General features: G+C 36.8%; 2 protein-coding genes across 13 annotated transcripts in view; one reads left to right on the top strand and one right to left on the bottom strand.

Annotated features, from left to right (window-relative positions):
* Positions 1–25,686, bottom strand: part of RAD52 (RAD52 homolog, DNA repair protein) — a 493,030-nt gene that overhangs the window by 200,091 nt on the left and 267,253 nt on the right. The gene's annotated exons all lie outside the window — the stretch shown is intronic.
* Positions 1–25,686, top strand: part of ERC1 (ELKS/RAB6-interacting/CAST family member 1) — a 402,974-nt gene that overhangs the window by 124,177 nt on the left and 253,111 nt on the right. For all 11 annotated transcript variants that reach the window (XM_084878772.1, XM_084878773.1, XM_084878770.1 and 8 more), the window contains 4 exons: positions 2,675–2,842; positions 20,315–20,452; positions 22,929–23,069; positions 24,256–24,396. In XM_084878772.1, coding sequence (XP_084734898.1) covers positions 2,675–2,842; positions 20,315–20,452; positions 22,929–23,069; positions 24,256–24,396 — 588 coding nt within the window. The remainder of the gene's footprint in view (positions 1–2,674; positions 2,843–20,314; positions 20,453–22,928; positions 23,070–24,255; positions 24,397–25,686) is intronic.

Raw genomic sequence — 25,686 nt, 5'->3', positions numbered from 1 at the left:
TGCTCCTCCAGCTCAGTTGATGTGAATGAACAAGGTCTGTTCCTCCTGCCAGGAATGGTGTTAGGGTGATGACTATGTGTCCTGCTAGTCTCTGATGTGCTTTTCTAAATATGGTTTTTTTTTTTGTGGTTTGCAAAATATGGACCTCATACAAAATATACTATGAATTTTAGTTTACTCCAAACTTAAAGATCAGTTTAGAATTCAGAGCAATTAATCTAGTAGTAGCTGAGTGTTTTCATGGTTGTCTTATCTCAGACCTCTGGACCAGCACATTTAAATTCTGCATTGCATGAAAAGCAACCAAGGGAAACTTAAAGACTTTTGTTATCTTGCACTTCAGAAAAGACCATTAGAGAATTTAGTGGGAATCATGTAATTCATCTTTGCTTTGCTTTGGATTTTAATTCTTGCTGTGAGATTTTTAGTATTGACTTTAGACACCCACACTAGAAACTTTTAATGTAACATTTCTTGGATTCACTGGGTTTGACTTATTGTAGATCTGCTATTTTTACAATATGAAAGTTCTTAGGTGGACCTTTTCCAGAATATAATCTAGTTAACCATATATTATTTATTAAAGTAGAATAAAAGAAAATTGGAGGTTAATAAGTGTTTGTCAATAGAGCTTGTGAAGGATTATAAGTGGGACATAAAATGGTTGCTTTCCCAATTTCTGGCTTGGTGATGTTTAAGTGGTTGGGAGAAATATAGTTTAGCATAGTGAAAGCTGGTTAATTTACATACTTTGCTTTCCCGTATAGTTTGATATAATTTGTAAGTACATAACAACTTAACTATAGCAGTTTCAAATGAGACTAGTCACCTAGGACAGTGGTCGGCAAACTCGTTAGTCAACAGAGCCAAATATCAACAGTACAACAATTGAAATTTCTTTTGAGAGCCAAATTTTTAAAACGTAAACTTCTTCTAACTCCACTTCTTCAAAATAGACCATGGTATTTTGTGGAAGAGCCACACTCAAGGGGCCAAAGAGCCTCTTGTGGCTCTTGAGCCACAGTTTGCTGACCACGGACCTAGGAAATTATCTTTTTTTTTTTTTTTAATGTTTTAAGAATATGTATTTTTATTGATTTCAGAGAGGAAGGGACAGGGAGACAGGAGATAAAAACATCAAGGATGAAAGGGAATCCTTGATCAGCTGCCTCCTGCGTGTCCCCTATTGGGGATTGAGCTTGCAACCCTGGCATGTGCCCTGACCAGAATTCAAACCAGTAACTCCTAGTTCATAGATTGATGCTCAACCACTCAGTCACACTGGCTGGGTGGAAATTTTCTGTAATACTGAGTAGTCAGTACCACCATATACACAGTATTGGTTCTCTCATATCTTATAGTTTAGTTATAATATTAGATCTTTTCTGAGAGTTTTGCTGTACTATAAATGTAAGTTATTACCCATATTATTTGTTTTTTCTCTGTGGGTTAATCCATACTCATACACAAAAAATAATATAGGACAAGTTCAAGATAAAAGGTGTTTTATAGAAACATACTTGATATCTTAGATTTGCACTGTCAGTGTGATAGTCACATGTGTTTATTGATCACTTGAAATATATCCAAACTGAGATGTGATATAAATGTAAATTACAATATGCATTGGACTTGGAAGATTTAGCATGAAACAAAGAATGTAAAATAGCTTGTAAGTTTTTTTTTTTTATATGGATTATATGTTTGAAATGATAACTATAGATATATTAGATTAAATAAAGTATGTTATTAAAATTAACTTTGCTTGTTTCCATTTTCCTTTTCAATGTAGCTGTTAGAAAATTAAAAATTTCATATGTGGCTTTCATATATAATTCATATTCCTGTTGAATAGTACAATCTTAATATGAAAGAAATCTACGTCTTTTTTTTTTTTTAACTATAATCAAATACATATGTAATTATTTGCTGAATTATAAATCCTTAGTGGAAAAGCAAAAAATAAAAAAATTTAGTGTATGAGTATGCTTAATGAAATTTTCTATGGATAGATTTAAAAATAAGTACCATAATTTAAAAATAATTATCAGATTTCTAGTAATTTTAGTGTTGTATTTAACAAAAGCTGTTAAACTTCAGGGATAAAGGGAACTGGATACCAGACTTCAGAAAACCATCTTGGGATCTGAAAGTGGTGTGTTGCTTTGTGTTTTACAGCTCTCTAAGTGCATTATTGGGCTTGTCCTAAAAGCATTGTGTCTAAGACCTAGATTTTGTTATCTGATTCAGCAAGTGGCATGCTTGGTGATGCTTGTGGTGTATCTCTAATATTAGATTTTCTAAAGCAGTGTAGCATCACTTGGGAACTTAGAAATTAGAAATACTAATTCTTAAATCCCAATGCTACTGAATCAGAAACTGATGGCTAGGATTGGCAATTTGATTGTAATGCACATAAAGTTTGATAAACATAGTTCTAGATTATGCTACTTTTATAGAAGTAGCAATACTCAACCTCTTTATAACAATTCTCCACTTTGTCTCCTTGATTCAGATCCATTTATCCTTCTATTATCTGATGGTAATTTAACTGATGTAAATTTTATTTTTCTCATGAAAGTACTCACACCATTCCAGAATTAGTTTCTAAGTGTAATAATTATAGTTAGAGTAGTATTTTATTTGACTCTAATGAAAAGTCATACATTCTTAGGTGGATGCTCTCCGATTGCGTTTGGAAGAGAAGGAAACCATGCTGAATAAGAAAACAAAACAAATTCAGGATATGGCTGAGGAGAAAGGAACACAAGCTGGAGAGATACATGACCTCAAGGACATGCTGGATGTGAAGGAGCGGAAGGTTAATGTTCTTCAGAAGAAGGTAAGCTGCAGGGGTTCTGAGTTCATCTCTCACACATCATGTATACATATCTCTGAGTTATACCTAAATGTTGTCAAAATTTCACCTTCCTCTGTTTATATATTTGTGGTTTGTAATTAAAACTGTTGTTGCAATAGATAAATTGTTAGAACTGTTCTGCATATTCAGTTTTTAAAATTTTTAAGTAAACAGTATTAGTATCTTCAGTAGTAGTTTGCATGCTATTATTTCTGGAAAGTGCCTTGTAAATTGCCAAAGTGTTGACATTCTTCTGCTGCTTCTGTATTGGAACTGTAATGACATGAATTAGTATATTTGTGGATTTGGAATGTTTGCAACTCCATCTATGTGATTAATATTACTATAATTTTGAATAGAAAACATACTACTATAATTAACATATACCAATAGTGTATGAGGGGAGAGGTGGCGGGGGAGCAAGGGGAAGGTGATCAATGGGGAAAGGAAGGACATCTTGTAAAACTTTCAAAGATAAACATAAATTTAAAAAAACATATAGTCTACATGTGTCAAGGAAAGGAAGAATTTATTTTTTTTACCTTAATTTTTACCTTCTTTATTGTTACTTTCCTATTTTGTTTCTGAATTGGTGAATTTGAAACACTTTAGCTTTGCAAAACATGTTATACAACTCAAGTTTTAGCTTGTAGTCAAGCTGTGTTATTTCCACTCTAGACTGTTGGCTATCACTTTGCTACTGACTTCTAGTGTGCCAGATATTTTATAATAGAAAAAATAATTTTGAACTTTTTTGGAAGAGAGTTTTACAACTTTTCTGAAATTTGTCTGATTTTTATGTATAGACCCACTAATATATTTGAAATATAAATGTACCCAATTAAAAAATCTAGATAAATATTTCTTTCAAAGCATTCCGAAAGGAATCTAAGGGTGCAGGCTTTCAGTTATAAAATAATTAAGTAATGGGAATGTAATATATATAGTGTGGTGTCTGTAATTCATAATATTGTATTGCATATTTCAAAATTGCTGAGAGTTGATCTTAAAAGTTTTTATCACAAGAAAAAAACTTTTCTGTAACTGTATGTGGTAATTTATGTTAACTAAACTTTTTGTGGTGATCATTTCACAGTGAATACAAATACTGAATCATATTATACATCTGAAATTAATGTTACATGTTAATTATACCTCAATTTTTTTTTTAGAAAAGCACTAAGAAATAATGTGGTTTGAAAAACTACTTAATTTTAAAATCATAAAAGTAATATATATTCAAGGTGAAAAACAAAACAAATTAAAGTCTTTCTCCCCATCATTTGACCTTCTCAGTGCGGCTTTTAGAGATGTAACTGTTGTTAATAATTCTTTGTGATCCCTTAATGAAATTGAAATGAGAAATTTGTACTGGAATTGTGGTATTCCCTGGGCAGTATGGCTTCCCGGGCTCTTGATCAGTGGAGTCAAAGAATGAAACCATGAATGAAATGTGGTATAGTAAAAGGTGGAAATTTATTGAGAAACAAGCACAGACTCCCACGTGGGGAGGGGGAGAGTCCCACTGAGTCCCTTTTTCCTGTGGTTTATAAAGGCTGCAGATGTTTTTACCTTGATATCCCCTCTGATTGATCATAATTCCCCTTTGATTTGGTCACTATAGCAACTCCAGAGCTCAAGCCTCACATGAAGTACAGAGGTTTCCTCCTCCTTCTCCCTTATTGTTCTCCTATTCCCTCTGGGCTTTCTTTCTTCATTTATTTTGTAAATATGTACCTTTTGTTACTTCCAGTCCCTTATCATATATAAATGTAACTTCTGCCACTCCCAGCTCCCTTGTCTTGTGGTAATGTAGCTCTGTAGCCCAGTGCTTTTTCCATGGACCCCTTAATTCCTAAAATTTCCTAAACCTGCCTATTTCACCCCCCAAAATTACTTTCAAAATGTCTGCATATAGTAAGGTGACCAGATTTTAACATTGGTTAAGCGGGACACCATTGACCTGGGAGAGGGAGGGGAGAGGAGGTTCTTGATTACAAATTTGGTCTTGATTAAAAATTGGGACTGTCCTGCCAAAAGCGGGACATCTGGTCACCTTAGTCTATATGGAGTAACAAAAATTTTTATAGAATGCAAAAAATAGTATTGTAACATATTTTTTTAAATTTCAACATAAGTACAATTTACAAATATAATTTAAAAAATTATGTATACTCGTGTCACTTTCAAGGCCGGCACTAGACTTTTTGCCGCCACTATAAAATATAAATAATACAATTACTGTCTGCCAAATTCAAGAAAATTTATGTATTTATGAAATAAATAAATTACTTACCTAAATTATCTGAATAGCTGATTTGTAATGACATCACTTGTTTAACTAGCTTACTAGCACGCAGTACGATGTGTATTGTCTGAGAGACAGTTACAAAATGTTTTCGTCGTTGCCAATCCCCCAAAATGCCATTGTTCATTAAATCCAAACAATGGTGGTCGAATTCTAACAACTGATCAACAATGTGAACTTTGATAAGCAGTTCTTGATAATCAGTTCTCAACAATTATTTGTTATTATTAAAGTTTAACATTATAAAATTAACAAAAATAATATAAAACTCATATCCTGGCTAAATAGCCACATGGTTGCCGAAAACCGTATATTCCCTTCCCGTTCTCCCGCCGTTCCCTAGTTTGTCGTGCATTCTTTCCAAAAATCGAGACTTTTTAAAAACGCTGTGGGACAAGGGACAAGTTGTTAAAAATCGGGACTGTCCCGCCAAAAGCGGGATGTCTGGTCACCTTATTTTAAAAGAATGACATTAATAGCTACCATCTAGTTATTTGTATTGAGCATCTAATTGGGAAGGAGTGGCGTGTGGGGTTATCTCACACCATCCAGACCTAGGTGTGGGGCTGACAGCCTGTGGGAATCAAATACCCTTTGTTGTCCCTGCTCAAATTCATCAGTAGCTTGTTGAGAGCTAGATAAGAAGAGTGATAATTGGGCGGTTCTTCAAGGGAAAATGGATATCCAAGTTTTCAACTGGGGCCCCAAATTTACATGAGCCTTCTATTTAGACCTCAGATGATGTCTTTCAGAAACAATTCAATTATATTGCTTTGGCGTGTGTGTGTGTGTGTGTGTGTGTGTGTGTGTGTGTGTGTGTGTGTTAAGCATTAATTTGTTTAATGTAAACATTTACAATATTATACAATTTTTGTGATTTTAGCATTTATTTTTATTATAAAGTATCCTGGGACCCCGGCCACTGTGGATCAGTGGTTGAGCATCGATCCATGAACCCAGGAGATCATCGTTCGGTTCCTGGTCAGGGCACATGCCCGGGTTGCAGGTTCTATCCTCAGTGGTGGTGGTGGGGCGTGCTGGAGGCAGCCAGCCATCAATGATTCTCTCTCATTGTTGATGTTTCTACCTCTCTCTCCCTCTCCCTTTCACTCTCTAAAATCAATATATATATTTAAAGTATCCTGGGAGATTCAGCTAATGGAAGTGGCCTGGGACACTCTTGACCTCTGAAAGACTCATAAAGAGTCGTCCCAGGTTTCCTTCGTTAGCAGCCCTTGTTTGAAGCCGAAGGAAATATTGCCTCTGGTTAGAATTAGGTGGGCTGGTAGGAAAAGGGGGGGGGGGAGGGGATGAGAAATATATAATACTTTCAACAATAAATAATTATTTTTTAAATGCAGCTAAAAATAAAATGTTGCTGTTTCCTCTTTCATAAGGATTAATTGCAGTGTTTTCTAAATGTTATTATTTTTTAAGTCAGTGTTAAAGAGGATAAGAGAAGGCCAAGTTGGACTCCAATCAAATTTTAAGTTGGAAATTTAATATACTTAGGCATTAGAATTTTTCCTTTTTCTTTCTTTTACCTATAATTTTAATATAACTCAGTTTATTTAAAATTTGTTTATGGAGAATATGTATAGCTAAATTTTTGAAATACCATTTTTTAAAAGAAAACTATGCCTAGTGAATGAAGTATAATGAGTGATGATATTTCTAGTGGGGAATATATTCTACGTGGATTTACTTTGCTTCATATAACTTTTCAAGTAAACTTTAAGGAGGTAAATAGTTGGAACTTTCAGGGTCTAATTTAACTTCCAGCTTGTTAATAGTAACTCTTTTTAAATGAAGCTGAACTTATATAAGTGACTGAAAAATTATTCTTGAAAAAAAGGGAAGGATCTTAGTTTACCTTGCTATAAATTATCTTTTATTTATTTAATATTTAAAAAATATTAATTGTATTGGGATGACATATATATGAAAGGCTAATATGCTAAGTGTCTGTCCTGGTCATGTCAAATAGCAATGCCCAGCTTCCTCTCCCTAGTTACTAGCCTCCTTAGATTTCTTCAGTCCAGGAATAAGACCTGCTTTATAGCCATGTGGAAACATTTCACACTGTAACCAGATATCTGTGAAGCCTTTTCCTGTGCCTCATCTCATTTGATCCTCACAGAAGTCCTGGGGTAGGTAGATAGGAGACTCATGGAATCATATATATATATATTTTTTTTTTTTCATTAGCTGGAAAACAGATATTTAGAAAGCTTAGAAACTTGACCTGACTGAAAAGAAGTAAGAAATGGTCAACCTTGAAATTGACTTCAGGTTTTCTCACTGTGCAGAGTATAGTGAAACACTTCTGCAGGCAGATACTTTACGCTTTGTTCTCCCTGCATGATTTACAAAAATAATCTGCTTTATATTGATATTTACTGCTACATTGCTGACAATTACTTGAAAAAGATGTTGGGGTGCTTCACTGGGCTGGAAAAAGTTTAGCTAAAACAGAAAGCAGGTCTAATTAAGCAAGTTTTTATCTATAAAAGGCTAAGTTGGCTCGCACATGCGTGATACACATAAAGTTTTTGCTGGCGCCAATTGCATGTGTGTGTTTCCATCTATCATTGTTGGTCTTGAATTTGGTTGACACTTCTATTATAGAGAAAGGGCAGCTGAGGGGACTGGGGGACTCCGGAGGCAGGTGCACGGAACTGCTGGGTCTGCCTGGGGCCGGACCCAGCAGGGCTAAGGGGAATGGGTGCCACCATTTTGTGGCTGTGGGCATCGCCATCTTTGAGAGCATGGCAGTCAATTAGCATTTTCCCTCCTTATTGGCTGTGGGCACCACCATCTTTGAGGGTGGAGCAGTCAGTTAGCATACTCCCTTCTTATTGGCTGTGGGCGCCACCATCTTTGAGGGCAGGGCAGTCAATTAGCATACTCCCTTCTTAATATCTGTGGGTGCCACCATCTTTGAGGTTGGGGCAGTCAATTACCATATTTCCTCTTTATTGGCTGTGGGCGCCACAATGGCATGAGGGTCAATTAGCATATTCCCTCTTTATTAGATATGATGTGTTTTTTGTGTCTGGCTTCTTTAAGGTAGTGTTTTCAGGATTCATTCATGTTGTAGCAAGTGTTGGTATTTTATTCCTTTTTATGGCTGATTATTCCATTGTAAGGAATATACCAAATTTTGTTTATTCATCAGGGCATAGAAATTTGGGTTGTTTTCACTTTTTAGATATTATGAATAATGATTCTATGAATGTTCAAGCACAGGGTTTTGTTTTTCTTTTTTTTATTTTAAAATATTTTATTGATTTTTCAGAGAGGAAGAGAGAGGGATATAGAGTTAGAAACATCGATGAGAGAGAATCATCTATTAGCTGCCTCCTGCACACCCCCCACTGGGGACATGCCCGCAACCAAGGTACATGCCCTTGACTGGAATCGAACCTGGGACCCTTCAGTCTGCAGGCCGATGCTCTACCCACTGAGCCAAACCAGTTTTGGCAAGCACAGGGTTTTGTATGAAAATATCTTTTCTTTTCTTTTGGATATACAGTATATCTAGGAATAGAATTAATGTTAATTTATGTTTAACTTTATAAGGAACTGCCAAACTTTTTATTTTTATTTATTTATTTAAAAAAAAAATATATATTTTATTGATTTTTACAGAGAGGAAGGGAGAGGGATAGGGAGTTAGAAACATCGATGAGAGAGAGACATCGACCAGCTGCCTCCTGCGCACCCACTATTGGGGATGTGCCCGCAACCAAGGTACATGCCCTTGACCAGAATCGAACCTGGGACCTTTCAGTCCACAGGCCTACGCTCTATCCACTGAGCCAAACCGGTTCTGGCAGAACTGCCAAACTTTTTAAATTGGCTACATAATTTTACATTCCTGCTAATGCTTGTTATTTCTTTCTTTCTTTCTTTCTTTCTTTCTTTCTTTCTTTCTTTCTTTCTTTCTTTCTTTTTTTTTTTTTTTTTAAATATATTTTATTGATTTTGTACAGAGAGTAAGGGAGAGAGATACAGAGTTAGAAACATCAGTGAGAGAGAGTCATCGACCAGCCAGCCGCCTCTTGCACACCCCCCACTGGGGATATGCCCACAACCAAGGTCCATGCCCTTGACCGGAATCGAACCCGGGACCCTTCAGTCCCCAAGCCGACTCTCTATCCATTGAGCCAAACCAGTTTTGGCTGTTATTTCTTTTTTTAAATAGCCATACTGATGGGTGTGCATTGGTATCTTATTGTAGTTTTTAAAATCCTCACCTGAGGATATTTTTTCTACTAATTTTCAGACAGAATGGAAGTAAGGGAAGGGAGGTGGAGAGAGAGATAAACATTGATAGGAGAGAGACACATGGATTGGTTGCCTCCTGCATACACCCCAATTGAAGTATGTACCCTTGACTGGGAATTGAACCCACGACCCATGCTCTAACCACTGAATCAAACCAACCAGGGCTCTTATTGTAGTTTTAATTTGCATTTCCATAGTGACTAATGATGTTGGGTATATTTTCATGTGCTTATTGACCATTTGTATGTCTTCTTTGGAGAAATGTCTTTTCAAATATTTTGCCCATTTTCAAATTGAGTTATTTGTCTTTTTATTGTTGACTTCTAGGAAGTATATATTCTGTAGACTCCAACATATCAGATATGTGTTTTGCAAATATTTCCCCATTTTGTGGGTTAACTCTTCATTTCCTTGATATCCTTTAATGCACACAAGTTTTAAATTTGTTTAATCTAATTTATCTTGGTTTTTCTTTGTTGCTTATGCTTTTGGTGTTACATCTAAGAAAATATTGTCTAATTGAAGGTCATGAAGATTTTGTCCTACATTTTCTTCTCTGAGTTTTATAGTTTTAGCTTTCCCATTGAGGTCTTTGATCCATTCCAATTTAATTTTTGTATATAGTGTAGTGTAGGAATCCAACTTTATTATTTTGTATGTGAATATTTAGTTGTCCCATCAGCATTTGTTGAAAAGACTCTTCTTTCCCCCATTGAGTTTTCTTGGGACATTTGCTGAAAATCGTTTGACCATAGACATGTTAATTTCTGAACTCTAGATTCTATTCCATTGATATATATGTCTATCCATGTGTCACCCCACACTGTCTTGATTACTATAGCTTTGAAATGGGAACTATGAATCCTTTACCTTTGTTTCTTTTCAAGATTATTTTGGCTTTGGGGGGTCTTTTATAATTCCATATGAATTTTGAGATCACTGTGTCCATTTCTGTAAAGAAGGCATTTAGAATTTTGTGAGGGGGATTGAATTGAGTCTGTTTGTCAGTTTGGGTAATATTGCCATCTTAACAATATCAAGTTATATTCAGTTATCACAGGACGTCTTTAAACTTACATTGTCTTTAATTTCTGTTATTGATGTTTCGTAGTTTTAAGTTTATAAGTCTTGCTTTTCTTTAAGTTTATCTTAAAATATTTTATTTTTTGTGATGCTATTGTAAGTGGAATTGTTTTCATTCCATTATCAGGTTAATTATTTTTTACATACAGATATAGAACTGATTTTTAAATATTGTTACCTTATGTTTTTCAACTTTGTTAAACTTGTTTATTAGCTCTAATAGTGTTGTAGTGAATTCTTTAATATTTTCTACATATAAGATTATGCCATCTGTTAGTAGAGATTGTTATATTTCTTCCTTTCCAACATACATTTTTTCTTACCTAATTGCCCTTCCCTGATTGTCCACTTGAAGATAAATAGAAGTGTTGATGTGCCTTTTGGCCTTCCTTCTGTCTTCTTTTGAAAATGTTCTATTTAGGTCCATTGCCCATTTTTTAATTGGATTATTTATCTTCCTTTTATTTAGTTGTATAAGCTGTTTGTAGATGTTGGAGATTAAACCTTTATCAGTGGTATCATTTGCAAATATGTTCTCCCACACTGTGGGCTTTCTTGTTGTTTTGTTGATGGTTTCTTTTGCTGTAAAAAAGCTTTTTATTTTGATGTAGTCCCATTTGTTTATTTTCTCTTTAGCTTCCATTGCCCTAGGGGTAGTATCAGTGAAGAAGTTCTTTTGGCATACGTCTGAGATTTTGCTGCCTGTGGATGCTTCTAGTATTTTTATGGTTTCCCGTCTGATGTTTAAGTCCTGTATCCATTTTGAGTTTATTTTTGTGAATGGTGAAAGTTGGTGATCTAGTTTCATTCTTTTGCATGTGTCTGTCCAATTTTCCCAACACCATTTATTGAAGAAACTGTCTTGACTCCATTGTATATTCGTGCCTCCTTTGTCAAATATTAGTTGAGCATAGTGATTTGGGTTGATATCTGGGTTCTCGATTCGATTCCATTGATCTATATGTCTGTTCTTGTGCCAGTACCAGGCTGTTTTGAGAACAGTGGCTTTGTAATATAGTTTGAAGTCTGGTATTGAGATCCCTCCTACTTTACTCTTCTTTCTCAGGATTGCTGTGGCTATTCGGGGTCTTTTATTGTTCCAAATGAACTTTTGGAGAGTTCTTTCTAGGTCGGTGAAATATGTCGTTGGTATTTTAATGGGGAGTGCATTGAACCTATAGATTGCTTTAGGAAGTATGGACATTTTGATGATGTTGATCCTACCAATCCATGAACATGGTATGTTCTTCCATCTCCTTACATCTTCCTCTATCTCTTTTTTCAGTGTCGTGTAGTTTTCCCCATATAGGTCCTTTACTTCCTTAGTTAAAGTTATTCCTAGGTATCTTAATTTTTTTGGTGCGATGGTAAATGGAATTGCTTTTTTAGTCTCTGTTTCTGCAGTTTCTCTGTTGGTGTATAGAAAAGCCATGGATTTCTTGGCATTAAAGTCACTAATTGTCCGAGAGATGCAAATCAAAACAACAATGCGGTACCATCTCACACCTGTCAGAATGGCCAACATCAACAAATCAACAAAGGACAAGTGTTGGCGAGGTTGCGGAGAAAAAGGAACCCTCGTGCACTGCTGGTGGGAATGCAGACTGGTGCAACCACTGTGGAGAACAGTGTGGAGTTTCCTCAAAAAACTGAAAATGGAACTCCCATTTGACCCAGTAATCCCACTCCTAGGAATATATCCCAAGAAACTAGAAACACCAATCAGAAAGGATATATGCACCCCTATGTTCATAGCAGCACAATCTACAATAGCCAGAATTTGGAAACAGCCTAAGTGTCCGTCAGCAGATGATTGGATCCGAAAACTATGGTACATCTACACAATGGAATACTATGCTGCCATAAAAAAGAAGGAATTCTCATCATTTGCAGCAAACTGGATGGAATTGGAGAACATCATGCTGAGTGAAATAAGCCAATCAATGAAAGAGAAACACCACATGACCTCACTCATTTGTGGATAACAAAGAGCATTATAAACTGATGAACCAAAAGATAGATATAGAGACAGTATATCAACAAGTAGACTGTCAAATTACAGCGGGGAGGGGAGGAAGATCTGGGGGAGATAATAGATCAACCGAAGGACTTTTATACATGCATATAAGTATAACCAATGGACACAAAACTCTGGGGAGGGAGGGGATGTGTGGGAGGGAGGGTGGGGGGCAAAAAAAAAAAATCAATAAAATATATTAAAAAAAATAAAAAAAAATAAAATTAAAAGAGAATAGAAAAGATGGCATCACAAATAATTAAATTAAAATTGCTTTATGAAAAAAAAAAAAAAAGTGTTGAGAGCAGACATCCTTATCTTGTTCTTTATCTTAGGGGAAATACTTCATTTTTTATCACCATGATGTTAATGATGGGTTTTTCATAGATGCCTCTTATCAGGTTTAGGGCATTCCCTTCTACTCCTAGTGTATTTTTGTTATTATCATGAAAAGTTGTTGGATTTTGTCAAATGCTTTTTTTTTTTTTTTTTTTAGTATTTATTGGGATGAGCATGTGGTTTTAATAGGGTACATATATTATATTGATTGAACCAACCTTGCCTCCCTGGGATAAGGATGGTTGTATTTTTAAATAGCCTTGTATTTTTCACCCAGGGAAATTTGTTCTATCAACATTATCATGGAAGCATAAGATTAAACCTGACAGAACATACCCTTTAGATAAAGGCTTTATTTTTGAGTTCTAGGGCATAATATAAATAAGAACTATTCAAAGGCTTATATTGTAATGCTTTGTATAATGCAGAAGTCATTTTGACTTTTATTAAAACACTAGAGGCCCGATGCATGAAATCTGTGCAAGAGGCGGCCTGCCTTCCCCCAGCTGCCAGCACCAGCTTCCCTCTGGCACCCGGGACCTGGACTTTACTTGCAGCCCTGGCTTTGTCTGGAAGGTTGTCTGGAAGGACACCTGGTCTAATTAGCATATTGCGCTTTTATTATTATAGATATCTTTGGACTTTTGGGTAACTTAGTGAGTAATTTGAGGATTTGTTTTTCTCTATCATTTTCTATTGATAGTATGCCATATTAATATTCTCAGAGTCTGGCAAGCTTTAGTTCAGAATGTCCTGACTTTATTTTTGATTGACCACACATTTTAAACTTGAGAACTGGTAGTTAACAAGTCAATATGAAGCAGTTAGATCTCTATTGTGACAAATGTTCTTAGGTATCTCAGGAGACATTGTAGCAGGAACTTGTTAAAGTATCTAGAAAAGGACAAAGGATTTGAAAAAAAAGAATGTTTGATTAAAGTTTTGATGCACAATCAGTATTTTCTTCTGCTGAAAACTGCTTATAATTTGACATGAATTAACTTGTATTGCATTGCCTTTTTACCTGTGGGAATGGCTATTTGGATAGATGCCCAGGTACCTGTCAACTTTAGTTGAGAAGTTGAAATAACCACATGAAAAAGCTGTTAAATCAAACTTGGATGAAGTAGCTTTTTGTGTTTTTCCTTCTGTCTGCCACACCAGTATATACTTCCTAACTAGAAGAAATCAGCTTCAGGTATCAGATATGTGTTTTGTCCTTTATCTGTTTTATTTTTCTGTAATTTTGAGACCTCTTTATTTTTTTCTCCTAACACTTTTTTTCCTAGAGGAGTTCTCCAGATTAGAAATCCAAATTTCTGAGGAAAATTTTTATTAAATTCGATAAGATTCCCTCAAATACATTTGATTTAATCCTCATGTATTTGAATTATACAGGTTTCATAATATTCTATCCAGATCATATATAATTTAGCTAGCCTTCTATTATTAATTATTTGATTTTTTAAAACTTTGTTATTGTTAATAAATAATACAAGGGATAGGGGCTTTTTTTCCTTTCTTTTAGCCTTGTGTGTCTTAGTTATTTAAAAATATTGGTTCTTTCATCACTAAAATGTAGTGAACTAATTGATGTAAGACTTCTATCTAGATAGCCATTGTTACTGTACAACTCAAGGGATACCATTCATAAAGATAATGTGCATTGAGGTGTTAAGTGCTGTCTCACCATTGCTACTGTCTCAGAAGGATTGCCATTGTGGATTTATGGATCGTGTTTGTTTGTTTTTGAGCAATTGTAGTGCAGGAAGATTGGTCAAGGTTTTGCATATGCCTGTCAGATAGAAAAAAACAGTACTTGAACCATTTCTATAATGGTGTCCTGAGCAGGTTTTGACTGGCAGTCATTTTTGGTCTCACTAGATTTTGCTTCATATTATCCAATTATCCTATATAATAAAAGCCTAATATGCAAATTGTCCCCTCTGGCGGTTGTTCAACTGAGAGTTCTACCAAGAGACTGGGAGTTCGACCACTCGCTATGATGTGCACTGACCACCAGATGGTGGCTTAGAACATGGTGGGTGTCAGCTACCTGGGGGTGGGGGCGACTGGGGTTATGGGTTCAGAGGTGCGGTGAGAATGCAGGATGTTCACCGAGCTTGCTCTCACTCGCCCTTCTACCTTCCCTCGGGATGCCAAGGCTTGCATGCCTGGGAAGCCCCTGTGCTCAGGTGCCAGGTGCCTGTGAGGAGCCCACCCTGCACCGTGTGGTCTCTTCAGGGTGAGCTGGGCTGCAGCCTCTGGGACCGCAGGGACTGGTTGGGCTCCCCATGGGTTCACATAGGAGCCAGTCTGCGAGGCCGGCTGTGAGAGAGGCCGCCTGGCTTCTGTGTGGTGTTGCTGGGCAGCCCAGTGGTCCATGCTGTGCTCCAGTCTAGCCATGCTCACCCCATTTCTGTGTGGGGTCTTGGGCATCGTTACTCAGGTGGAGGGTGTGTGTGTGTGTGTGCAAGGACCCAGGGGCCCAGATGCTGCCCAGGGCTCAGAGGTCAGCTGGGACCTGCCCTACCATGCCAGACACTTGCACTTCGATCGCTGGCCAAGCCTAGAGACCGCTCCTGTGCATGAATTTCGTGCAACGGGCCTCTAGCTTTAATATAAGAGATGAAACCATCCCAAACACCACCTGAGCTAAACCTGGGAACCAAGATATTTTTAAGGCCCAAAGTTGACGGTTGTAAAAGGACAGGGGAGAAAAGCAAGCAGAATAGCCAACTGAACCAAAGATGCAGGAGCCTAAGATAACGCAGAGAAATGTCCTGGTCACCAATGCTCTCCCGTAGACGTGGTGCCCACACCCAGCTAGCGGATGGGTGTGTACGTGCAGAATTTAAGGCCACTGGCAGGAGGGAAAGTCGAAGATGCCTAAGGATTTTTTTGTATATATTTTACAGAGAAGCAGAGTTAGAAGTAAGCGAAGTCTTACCTCAGTGCGGGGGTGTTTAAAGGTATCTAAAAATAGCAGTTCCATCACGGAGTCCACTGTCATGTTTGCCACGGACGGGAGGTGCGCAGAGGGCTTAAAGGGCAGCCCTATAACCTCCGGAGTGACAGCAGCTCTTGAGAGGAAGAGACTGAAGCACTTAAGGTGTTCAAAGAGCTAGTGCCACAAACCTTGGCCTATCCAGAAGCTCTGTGCTGCTGGAAGTTGCTGGCCCCGCCTTTTCCAGCATGGGGAGGAAAGGGATACAGTGACTCCAGTGGTCCAAATCCTGTTGTTGTCTCCATTACCTAGCCTCTGTACCCTCCAGGACAGCCTCAGTACCAGTGCAGAGGAGGCCTTGGAAAGGGTAGTGGTGAGGATAATGCTTCTGACTCTAGATACCAGTGAAACCACTGTCAAGAGCCTTTCTAGGGCTGGCAGGAAAATACAGTAACCTCAAAACAAAGAGGTTGGTTTTTTGTTTATTTTTTTTTCTCATCAGCAAAATGAATATTACCTAAACCACAGACTTTGCAAGAATTAATTGAAATAAAATTCCAGAAATTAAATAACAGCCAGGCTGAAGTGGATAGATTGGTTGAGCATTGAACGTGGTCTTGTGCACTGAAAGGTTGCAGGTTTGATTCCAGGTCAGTGAACAAACTGGCACATACCTGGGTTTCAAGTTGGATCCTTGGTCAGGGCTCCTATGGAAGGCAATTGAAGGGATGTTTCTTGCATTTATGTTTCTCTCTCTATCCCTCTTCCTTCCACTCTTTCTAAAAATCAATGGAAAATGAATTAATGCCATATCTACAAATGTGGATAATCTAAAAAGAAAAAAGAAGAAGTCGGGGGGGGTGGGGGGGGAGGGCCTTACCCACTTTTGTTCAGTGGATACAGCATCGGCCTGTGGACTGAAGGGTCTGAGGTTCGATTCTGGTCAAGGGCATGTACCTTGGTTGTGGGCACATCCCCAGTTGGGGTTGTGCAGGAGGCAGCTGATGTTTCTATCTCATCGATGTTTCTAATTTTCTATTCCCCTCCCTTCCTCTCTGTGAAAAAAATCAATAAGATATATTTAGAAAAAGTAAAAAAGAAAACAGGGTAAAAGAGGTTGAATGTACTGTATAATTTAAAGCATGTAAAATAATACAACTTTTTAGGAACATATATGTTATCTATACTAATAAAAGGAGACTATGCTAATTAGACCAGACATCTTTTGAACATCCATCCGAATGTCCTTCTGGACAAAGCCACGGTGGTGGGGTCCGAAGCAGGGACCGTTAGGGGCAATCAGGATAGAGCACTTAGGGGCAGGGGAGAGCACTTGGGGGCGACCAGGTCAGCAGGGGAACAGTTAGGTGTCGATAAGGCTGGCAGGGGAGTGGTTAGGGGGTGATCAGGCTGGCAGGCAGGCAAGCGATTGGGAGCCAAGAGTCCAGGATTGTGAGAGGGATGTCTGACTACTGGTTTAGAATAAGGTCTAAACTAGCAGTCGGAGATCCCCTGAGCGGTCTCCGACTGGAGAGGGTTCATATTGGGCTGAGGTACCCCCCCACTGAGTTTTTGTGCACTGAGACTCTAGTTTTAATATAAATGACCATAGAAATAAGATATTGTGTTTATAAATAAATGCTCTTTAATAATAAGGAATAGGTCATAGAAAGATGCTTGAGTTACCTTTGTGTGATTGTTTTTTTCCTTTTTTTCATCATAAAACATATTATTTACAGCATAGTGATTAAAAGTAGGTTTCTGTTGCCTTAACTGGTTTGGCTCAGTGGATAGAGCATTGGCCTGCAGGCTGAGGGGTCCCAGATTCAATTCTGGTCAAGGGCATGTACCTTGGTTGTGGGCACATACCCACTAGGGAATGTACAGGAGGTAGCTGAATCGATGTTTCTCTCTCATCAATGTTTCTAACACTCTATTCCTCTCCCTTTCTCTTTGTAAAAAATCAATAAAATATATATTTTTAAAAAGGGTAGGTTTCTTTAGCTAGATTGGCTAGTAGTTATCTCATAGTTTTGTGGTGATACTTAAATAGTTCCTATATATAAAGTTTTTGCAACAGTGTCTGCCACTTAACATACTACTCTCTCTTTTGTGTGTGTTAGTGGTCCTTGTTATCACCACTACCATTATTATTATTATTATTTGTCGTTATTGGTATCATGTTGGTATTTTAAGGATTCTGTGGTTTCTGTTTCTATAAAATGCAGAGTTGTGCTGTGTGTGTGTGTGTGTGTGTGTGTGTGTGTGTATTTGTAGATATTCTGAGCATATTTAAAGGAGAATTATATGCACTTAATATGATTCCAAATAATCATCTTTGCTGTTATTATTCAAGTATGTAGATAACAGATTCAGTTTTTCTTTTGGCTATTGTATTCAAAACATTTTGTAAGACATATATTTCAGACCCTGTGGATATTTAAAGAGTATAAAATAAGATATCCACTATAAATTGTATTGAAATACATAATAAATACTAAAATCATATGATATGGGACTTTCAGGGTGAACAGCTTTTATAACCTCAACGTTAGATTAGTAAAAAAGAAGAGAATAATGTGGTAGCATTCTTATACCAGCTGGTTAGTAACACATATAAACCAAATATCCTTGATAAAAAAAAAAAAAAAGGCACAATTTTGAATCACAAGCCAAGCGAAGATATGCAATAGGAGCTTTCAGTAAAGTTCAGCTGTTATGCATCATGAAGCTGGGTAAAGGAAAAAATGATAGCATCTTTGGAGTTTGTTCCATGCTTGTGCAGCTAGTTTGCACATATATGTCTATTTCAAGCCTTCCTCATTTATGGCAACCTACCCAAAGGAGGTATTTTCAGTGTTCACTGTTCTATCTTCATTTTGTCAGTGCCTTTCACTATGGAGTGTTTATTCCTCTACTTTAAAAGTAAGTAGGAGTCCAAGGATAGACATTTTTTCCCCTCCCTTCCAGCCCAACAACAGTCAATCTGTTCAGGTATCTGGGTAATTGAAGAAGAAAGTAGTTTAGGAAGAACTTGTTAATGGGATTTACCTGTTTAGCAGCCTTTACACCTGAGCATTATTAGGAAAAGTTTTTGCTAGCAACAATAATGGATTCTTTTAATAGTTTGACTACATGTAAATCAGACAAGTAGAATTGTTGACAATTTAAATTCTTTCTTAGATAGTAATGATGGCGGAGAAAGAAGGGTGTTATTTTTATGCATGTAAGGGCTATTTGCATATAAGGTGAGCTCATAAAACAAATCTCTGTTTTCTCGTATATAATATTTTGTTGGTTCTGTGAAATTTCATTTTAAATAATGGTTTTTGTACTGCACTTTAATCAACAGCATGACCATATCCTTTTTGTGTGTGTGTGTGTGTGCATATAAGGTTTATATCTTAGCAACTGGAATGATCTGAGTATCTGGTTAAACATGTAAGCACCAGGGCTTTGCATTCTGTATGTATATAAAGTATGCACTAGATTTTTGAGTGGCAAAATTTTTTTGAATGGTTGTGAGATCAACCTAAATACTAATCCACGTGAGATTCCAGTAGTAGTGTCTGATTAAACTAAAGGAAAAACAATGCTTTCCATTTGTGATGATCTTTTCTTTCATGGTATGGACTTTTATTGATAAGACTGGAACCTATTGCAGGCTTATCAGTAGTTTACCTGTATACTTATTTATTTGTTAAAGAATAAAAATCCAAGCCTTACAGTATGTATGGCACCCTATTCTAAATTTACCAAATCTTTTTGCTTTTCTTATTTGTTCTGCTTCTAAGAACAGATATTTCCTTTTTCTTCCTCTATGGAATTAAGCCGGCCCTTAAAGAGCTTATGCTAAATTGCTGTTTAGATAAAAAAAAAAAAATGATAGAAAAATCTAACTTAACAGTATGAGTTAAGAATAGTTTTTCCTTGGTAAATACATAATACCATATGTAGTTAATATACTATAGAATTATATGCCCAAAACCTGTATAATTTTTATTAACCAATGCCACCTTAATAAATTCAATACAAATTATTATAGAAAAACCAGTTTTTCTTATACAGTTGATTCGTTTTTCTTACTCATTCTCTGTCCTTCCTCTGTTGTTTGTGAAGCCATTCCTCTGGGAATTTACACTGTCATTTTGGAGGTAATCCAGTTTCTCTTGGCTTTTCTCTCCATAGTTTCTCTCTCTATCCCCATCTCTGTATGTTGGGTCTTTTCTCTGTAGGTACTTTCTTTATTTCTTTAGATATTCATGTATATGGGTGTGCACATCTTTTCTCTGTTCTGGCTATAAATTCTGGGTTTAAAGTTTTGCTTGCAGTTTGGAAATCTTTAGGATGATATTATTTCTACAGGCTACACACTCACAGCAGCCCTGATCTACCTGTTTCCAACTTAAAATTTTCTTGTTGTGACTTTAATTTCTTTTTTCCCCTCCTTAAATGTTTATGTATACTCAGATTGAAAATCTTCAAGAGCAACTTAGAGATAAGGAAAAGCAGATGAGCAGCTTGAAAGAACGAGTCAAATCCTTACAGGCTGATACCACCAACACCGATACTGCCTTGACAACGTTGGAGGAGGCCCTGGCAGAGAAAGTGAGTGATTGGTCCAGACTTTTCCAGTAATACACATTTCTCCTGCTTTCTCATTAATCTAATACATTTTTATTAGATTAATAAATAAATAAATAATCTAATAAATAAATTTAGAATACTGAAGAAATCCCTTTGGCAAAAGGGAAAGGAGCTCCCTGAACTGTTCTGGCATACATAGTATAAGGGAAAAGAAAATATATTTCATTGTTGCGATTTAAGTATCTGTCCCTAGGCAAGATGGATTCTATCCTACAGGGCAGTGGCTGAAGTTTCTTTAATTAGCCATATGTTCCCCATTTATGATTTTTATTTTTGGTTTTGTTTATTTATTTTGTTAATCCTTACCCATGGACATACCATATATTTAAATATATATATATATATATATATATATATATATATATATATATATATATATATATAAAATATTTTTTTTGTTTAAAGTATTACATATATTAGTACATATATCTCCTTTTTTTTTTTCTGCATTGACCTTCCCTCTGCCTCCCCTACCCCCTGTCACATGCCCTCATCTCGACCCCGCCAATGTCTTGTGTACATGCATACAAGTCCTTTGATTGACCTATTTCCCTCCCTCCCCAACACTCCCCAGCCTTCCCTCTGTTAAAAAACATTTTTATTGATTTTAGAGAGGAAGGGAGAGGGAGAGAGAGATAGAAACTGCCTTCTGCTCGCCCCACTCTGGGGATTGAGCTGCAGCCTGGGCATGTACCTTGACTGGTATTGAACCCACGACTCTCCAATCCACAGGCCAACACTTATTCACTGAGCCAAATCAGGTAGGGCCTAAGAATATTTTCCATTGATTTTTAGGGAGAGTGGAAAGGAGGGGGAGAGACAAAGATAGAAACATCTATATGAGAGACATCAATTGGTTGCCTCTCACATGTGCCCCACCCAGGGTGTGTGTGTTGTGGGGGTAGAGGGGAAGAGGGGTTGGGATCAAGCCTGCAACTGTGGTATGTGCCCTTGACCAGAATCGAACCCAGTGCCCTTAAGTTCACAGACTGATGCTCTATATCCGAGCCAAACCAGCTAGGGCTCCATCTATGATCTTGTGAAGAAAAAAGAGAAGTTATTTTTATATATGGTCAACTAGAATTTGGGGATATGGGAATAGTAGACACTGACCATTAGGAAGCAGTATATAATTAGTTCTCCTTTGTTACATTTCATTGGAACCTAATATATTTGTGGGTTTCAATTATTAAATCAATGAATGTATTTGCTCTTTTTCTAGTTTTGGCCTTGCTATTTCATTTTGTCTTTATGAACAAACCAATGTTTTCAGTAATGGTTGTCTAATAAAAAATTTTTAAAAAGCCCAACATGAGTGGTAATGAAGGATGTGTAAGGATTCTTAGTGAGGCATTTTAACTGGATATTTTTAATTAAAATATATTTTATTTCAAAGAGGAAGGGAGAGGGAGGGAGAGATAGAAACAACGAGACAGAATCATTGGTCGGCTGCCTCCTGCACACCCTCTACTGGGGATCAAGCCTGCAACTGGGGCATGTGCCATGACTGATACTGAACCCTGAACTCCTGGTTCATAGGTTGACACTCATTCCCTGAGCCACATTGGCCAGGATATTTTTAAAGGAATAGGGCCACTGTTCGTTAAGCCTCTTCTCCTTGAGATATGGAGCCTCTCCTTAAGCCTCTTAGATTCACAATGTTTCAAGTTGCCTGCCAGGAACCGAGGCTTGATTCCTGAATGTACTGGTAAATAATACCCAGAGATACACTTTAATTACTTAACCTCAAACTTCCTGAGTATCTGTTGACAAAATTTTTAATGGTTTCTCTTCTTTATCCTTTTTATGTTTTAAACTCAACATATAAACTCCACTTCCCAACCCCCCCCACCCCACTTTTTTTTTTGTATGTGAATTGTGAGTTTCCATTCAACATGTATTTGGGAGTTGAATAAATGAAATTATTCTAAAAGAATACATGCTTTAGGGATATCTAATACTAGTTGAGATTATGTGAAAAGAAACCCAAGGGAATCAAAATAACAAATCCAGATCTTTGTTTTAGCAAGGCAAGTAGGAAGGATGAATTCTTCTTCTTTTTAAAAAAATATATTTTATTGATTTTTTTCAGAGAGGAAGGGAGAGAGATAGAGAGCTAGAAACGTTGATGAGAGAGAAACATTGACCAGCTGCCTCCTGCACACCCCCCACCGGGGATGTGCCCGCAACCAATGTACATGCCCTTGACCAGAATCGAAGTGGGACCTTTCAATCCGCAGACCGACACTCTACCACTGAGCCAAACTGGTTTCGGCTAAATTCTTTACAAAGTAAATTATTGACAATTTTCACTGACTTTTGAGTGGGGGGATGTGTGTGTGGAAGTATGAAATTTTATCTGATAAAAGTTGAACTATAGTCATATGATAGAAGTATAAAAGGAATTTTCTCATGTATTGATGTGCTCTCCCACTAGGAGCGGACAATTGAACGCTTAAAGGAGCAGCGGGACAGAGATGAGCGAGAGAAGCAAGAGGAAATTGATAACTACAAAAAAGATCTTAAAGACTTGAAAGAAAAAGTCAGCCTATTGCAAGGGGACCTCTCAGAAAAAGAGGTGAAGATCACCAAAATGAAATCATTTGGTTTGCTCAGTGTGCTCTGTGTATTCGCTGCTGTTTACATAATACATATAAAAAGTGTTTGGACGATTTTTCTTAATATTCCCATGGCAAGCCTTTTGGGGAGGTTTTATGGCATATTTAAGGAAGCTTTGCAGAGACAGAGTAGATTGGATCATTTAATTCCTATGTCTTATCTCTTTCACTGTATGAATTGATTTCTTACTTGTTAGTGACATTTTTAAAGATCCTAAAATAACTGAAGCCCAGTTACATTTGGAGCAATATTGTGCTAATGGTAAAAAAGGTGATAGATGAAAGGAATATGCAAAAGGAGAATAATTTATTTACAACAGCTTTTACCATTGGCAGAGAAATGTTAAATGTTGAGTTAATCTACTTTTATTTTGTTTTTGGAGAATCTTGTTAATGTGACATAAGTAGCAAAATTGGCTAATGCCTTGTCTTCAAGGTAATATTCATGAGATTTAGGAATATCCTCAGGATATTCTTTCTAAAATTTTAAAGAAAATTTATGGAAATTTAAGTTTCTATTAGATTTTTTTCTTCTAAAAGGGAAAGGTATTTTATATTTAAGTCAGTGTAACCAATGAGGTTGACTACTTATGTTCACATAGCTTGACCTATTTCCATTTATTCTGTGGGAATGGATATGTATTGGTTTAACTCATTAGACCTTTATTCAATTGGTATTTCTTGGGAATTCATCTTATTTTAGTTAGGACTTGAATGTTAAAGTGAATTTTTTTGGTGTTGTTTTTGTTGTTATTAATCCTCATCCGAGGATATTTTTCTATTGATTTTAGTGAGTAGAAGGGAGAGGGACAGACACACACAGAGAGAAACATCAATGTGAGGGAGACACATCAATTGATTGCCTCTGCACACACTCCCTGACCAGGGCCGGGGATCAAGCTTGCAACCATGATAAGTACCCTTGACTGGAATTGGACCCAGGACCTGGGCTAATGCTCTGTCCTCTAAGCCAAACTGGCTAGGACAAGTGAATATTGTTTTATATTTCATGTTCTTGAAATAGAAATATGTCACTATATGATAACAGAAAGAAACTACTAGCCACCAAGAATAGAAAATTAAAAATTTAAATCTCCATTTTATTTATGGTTAATATTTATTTTAGATGTGTGCTGCTTTCTTTAGGCTTCACTCTTGGATCTGAAAGAGCATGCTTCTTCCCTGGCTTCCTCAGGGCTGAAAAAGGACTCACGGCTAAAGACACTAGAGATTGCTCTGGAGCAGAAGAAGGAGGAATGTCTGAAAATGGAATCACAGTTGAAAAAGGTTAAAGAAAAATTTTCCATTTTCTGGCTTTGCTTTAAATAAGAACATAGCAGCAAACTCTACAATGTGCATATATAATATGGTAATCCCCTAAAGTTCAAAGCCATTTATACCTTGATTAATTATCTTAGAATTCTTAATCCTATTTTATTTTACGCCTGAGAATCCACAAACTCTTAGAAAATTGATAGATCAGAGGAAGATTAAAATATGCAGCTTCCTTATGGGTGAAATATAAAGCCACAATGTAATAATCTCAGTTATCTGATATTTTTCTCCCATTAGCATCAGGCTTCCTAGAAAAAGATACTTAACATTGATAGTGACTCACACTGGTGAATTTAGGATATGGTGTATATATTTACTATTAATTTGTTTGGTTTTTGCCTCTAATATTTTATGGCAGCTTTATAGTTTTCAAAGCACTTTCCTACTTATTATCTCTGAGCCACATGTGTCAAACACAAGGCCCGCGGGCCAAATCCAGCCCGCCAGGCCTTGCAATGTGGCCCGCACCGCGCTGTCATCACTGCACTCCACTGTCAGTTTATGACATTGTCAGTTTATGACTGTTCAGTAAACCATTCGGCCCTCGATTTAGGCTGGATTTTAGATTTTGGCCCCTTCTCTGATTGAGTTCGACACCCCTACCTGAGCTATCAACTCTATGAGAACTGGAACTGAGACTTTTGAACAGTTAGAGTAGCTGTGTCCAGTTCATATAACTCTTGAGATTCCAAGTTTTATAATCTTTCATCTATTGGGTGTTTTCAGCATAATACTTTCATAATGAATCATCATATAGGGTATACCAAAAAGTAAACTTATATTCTAAACTAAGGAAAGGAAGAAAATCCAATATCTCATAGTTACTTTTCAACAAGTAGGAAAATACTTTTTTTGAGATTAAGGATTCTGTTTATAACCAATTCAGATTTGAAAGTTGGTGGTGTTTTTTTCTCACTGAAAAGGTGGAGGTAATTTTTAATTTAATATCTGAATATTGAAGGTAAAGCTGTTAGATATCTTTAGGGTTAATAACATTGAGTGATAACTATCAAGTTTCATTATTATTTCAAACTTTCCTGTTTATGACAATCCCACATTTTATGTTTGTTTATTTTTATTATTATACTAGTGGCCCTGTGCATGAAATTTGTGCACAGGGGTACAGGGGAAGGGTCCCCTCAGCCCAGCCTGCATCCTCTCCAATTGGGGACCCCTTGCTCCTAACTGCTCACCTGCCTGCCTGCCTGATAACCCCTAACTGCCTCTGCCTGCCAGCCTGAT

The sequence above is a fragment of the Pipistrellus hanaki genome, assembly GCF_964339955.1.
Source record: "Pipistrellus hanaki genome assembly, chromosome: 3".
Taxonomy (NCBI): Eukaryota; Metazoa; Chordata; class Mammalia; order Chiroptera; family Vespertilionidae; genus Pipistrellus; species Pipistrellus hanaki.
Note: the sequence above shows the minus strand (reverse complement) of the source record. Positions and strands in the feature narration are given on the sequence as shown.